This window comes from Homarus americanus, unplaced genomic scaffold (assembly GCF_018991925.1).
Source record: "Homarus americanus isolate GMGI-L3 unplaced genomic scaffold, GMGI_Hamer_2.0 scaffold57056, whole genome shotgun sequence".
Taxonomy (NCBI): Eukaryota; Metazoa; Arthropoda; class Malacostraca; order Decapoda; family Nephropidae; genus Homarus; species Homarus americanus.
In genome coordinates, this window is record NW_024724724.1 from 13,728 (window position 1) to 17,242 (window position 3,515).

General features: G+C 42.4%; 1 protein-coding gene across 1 annotated transcript; it reads left to right on the forward strand.

Annotated features, from left to right (window-relative positions):
- Nucleotides 1-1,835: 1,835 nt before the first annotated feature.
- On the forward strand, nt 1,836-2,381 carry LOC121864552. The gene has a single exon (XM_042363624.1). The coding sequence runs from the start codon at nt 1,836-1,838 to the stop codon at nt 2,379-2,381; it is 546 nt and encodes a 181-aa protein (XP_042219558.1).
- The last annotated feature ends 1,134 nt before the right edge of the window (nt 2,382-3,515 follow it).

Sequence of the window (3,515 nt, forward strand, 5' to 3'; positions counted from 1 at the left end):
ACAGAATATTGTTGTTATATGAAAAAGTAGTCATTGCTGTTAAGAAACAGAAATATTGTTGTTATACGAAATTATAGTCACGTTGCTATATTGAAACAGAAGTCATGGTTGTTATATGAAACAGAAGTCATTGTTGTTATACTAAAATTAGTCATTGTCTAAGGCTTGCCATAGTCATTGTTGTTATACGAAAACAGAAGTCATTGAAGTTGATGCTAAAATATAGCCATTGTTAGCTTAAAACATAGTCACAAGTTGATATACGAAACAGAAGTCAATGCTGTTATAGGTAAAATAGAATATTGTTGTTATGCTTAAAATAGTCATTGCTGTTATATGAACATAGTCACTAGATGTTAAGGCTTTTAAAATGAGAAGTCACTATGTTATGCTGTTATAGCCATCGTTGTTATATTTAAAAACAGAAGTCACGTTGTTATATTTAAAATTAGAAGCCGATGGTTATATAAATTAGAAAACATATATAGGCTTAAATATAGACTTAATTGTTATATAAACAGGAATAATAGTTGTTATACGAACAGAATACGCATTATACATATAGAAGTCATTGTTGTTATATGAAAATAGAAGCCATTGTTACATGAAACAGAGTATTGCTGTTATTAAAAGAGAGTCAGTTGTTAAGGCAAATAAAGCCACTGCTGCAGATGAAACAGAAGTTGTTTATGCTTGAAACAGAAGTCGTTGTTATACGAAAATATAGTCATTGCTACAAGAAGAAACAGAAGTCACAAGTTAAGTAATGCTTAAAACAGAAGTAATAGTTGTTAAGGCTTAAACAGAATATGTTAACAAACAGAAGCATATATATGAAACAGAAGCCATGTTGATAAGCGAAACAGTAGTCATTTAAGTTGAAATATAGTCACGCATAACAAACAGAAGTCAAATATATAAGAAATAGAAATGTTATAAGGAAATAGAAGTATGTTATAAGAAATAGAAGTTACAGCGAAAGAAAAATATAGAAGTTACGCGTTATAAGAAATAGAAGAAAGAAATAGAAGGCTTATAGAAGAGGCGAAATAGAAGTTACAGGCGAAATAGAATACGGCAGCAGGCGAAATAGGGTTACGGCAGCAGTGAAAAAGTTACGGCAGCAGACGAAATAGAAGATAGCAGCAGGCGAAATAGAAGTTACGGCAGCAGGCGAAATAGAAGTTACGGCAGCAGGCGAAATAGAAGTTACGGCAGCAGGAAATAGAAGTTACAGCAGCAGGCGAAATAGAAGTTACGGCAGCAGGCGAAATAGAAGTTACAGCAGCAGGCGAATAGAAGTTACGGCAGGCGAATAGTTACGGCAGCAGGCGAAATAGAAGTTACGGCAGCAGGCGAAATAGGTTACAGCAGCAGGCGAAATAGAAATACTAGTTATATAGAACAGGTGCATGCTGTTAAGGCAAATAGAGTCATACGTTAAACAGAAATAAGCAGGTTATATTGAAACAGAAGTCAGTAGTTAAGTTAAGGCAAGCAATAAGTCACAAGGTTAAGGCTTAAGCCATAAGTCACAAGCAGGTTAAAGTATAAGTCACAAGTTGTTATATTTAAACAGAAGTCATGTTGTTATACGAAAACAGAAATATTGTTGTTATGAAATAGAAGTCAAGTTGTTACATTTGAAATCAGAGTCAGGCTGTTGCTGTTAAGGCTTAAAAACAGAAGTCAATACAAGTTATATGAAACAGAAGTCATTAAGTTGTTATATGTGTGACATTGGTCACAAGTTAGCTTGAAACATAGTCACAATTAAGGCTAAAACAGAAATAATGTTACATACGTAGCATATGTCACTGTTGTTAGCTTAAAGCATGCAATTGCTGTTGCTTACAAGGGGTCAAGTTGTGTTAAGGCTAGCCAAGTTACAGCAGCAGACGAAATATAAGACAGTGACAGATAACAAAGAGTTACAGCAGCAGACGAGATATAAGTTACAGCAGCAGACGAGATATAAGTTACAGCAGCAGTCGAGATATAAGTTACAGCAGCAGACGAAGTATAAGTTACAGCAGCAGACGAGATATAAGTTACAGCAGCAGTCGAGATATAAGTTACAGCAGCAGACGAGATATAAGTTACAGCAGCAGTCGAGATATAAGTTACAGCAGTCGAGATATAAGTTAAGCAGAGACGAGATAAGTTACAGCAGCAGACGAGAATATAAGTTACAGCAGCAGACGAGATATAAGTTACAGCAGCAGACCCAATATAAGTTACAGCAGCAGACGAAATATAAGATGACAGACAATACAAAGAGTTACAGCAGACGAGATAGAAGTCACAGCAGCAGACGAGATAGAAGTCACAGCAGCAGACGAGATAGAAGTTACAGCAGCAGACGAAATATAAGACAGTGACAGACAATACAAAGAGTTACAGCGGCAGACATGAACACTGATGATACGTCAGCGTGTGTGTGAGTCAGACAAGTGTTTAACAAGTACACACACGACTGACTGATCTCTTTGTTGTCGTGACGTGCAGCTGTCAGTGTGTTAATGTACGCCTCACCTGTACCATCCCGACCTGTACCATCCCGACCTGTACCGCCCTCACCTGTACCCCTCACCTGTACGGCCCTCACCTGTACCCTCACCTGTGCCGCCTCACCTGTACCATCCCGACCTGTACTGTCCTCACCTGTACCGCCCTCACCTGCAGCTCTTACCTGTACCGCCCCTCACCTGTACCCCCTCACCTGTACCTCACCTGTCCTGATCCGCACTGCCCTCACCTGTACCCATCCCTGACCTGTACTGTCCTCACTCCAACCGCCCTCACCTGTACTGCCCTCACCTGTACCATCCTGGACCTGTACTGTCCTCACCTGTACTGCCCTCACCTGTACCCCCTCACCTGTACTGCCCCTCACCTGTACCATCCCTGACCTGTACCGTCCTCACCTGTACCATCCTGACCTGCAACCGTCCTCACCTGTACCTGCCCCTCACCTGCAGCTCTCTTACCTGTACCGCCCTCACCTGTACCTCACCTGTACCTCACCTGTCCTGACCTGCACCGCCCTCACCTGTACCATCCCGACCTGTACTGTCCTCACCTGTACTGCCTCACCTGACCTCCGCCCTCACCTGTACCATCCTGACCTGCACCGTCCCCACCTGCAGCTCTCTCAACCTGTACCGCCCTCACCTGTACCCCCACCTGTACCCGCCCTCACCTGTACCGCCCCTCACCTGTACCCCCCCACCTGTACCCCCACCTGTACCGCCCCACCTGTACCGCCCTCACCTGCAGCTCTCTCACCTGTACCGCCCTCACCTGTACCCCCCTCACCTGTACTGTCCTCACCTGCCCCTCACTGTCCTGACCTGCACCTCTCTCACCTGCACCTCTCACCTGCACCCTCTCACCTGTCTCTCACCTGTTGTATTTATGAGGTGATTATGTTCAGCATGTGGGATGTTTATGAGGTATTTGGAATGTTAATAATAAGCCTTTGTTGCAGCTTTAATCTTCTTTCGGAGGAACAA

Bases quoted from the DNA above. Each gene is read 5' to 3' on its own strand.
- LOC121864552 (XM_042363624.1), top strand. From the start codon at position 1,836: ATGCAATTGCTGTTGCTTACAAGGGGTCAAGTTGTGTTAAGGCTAGCC.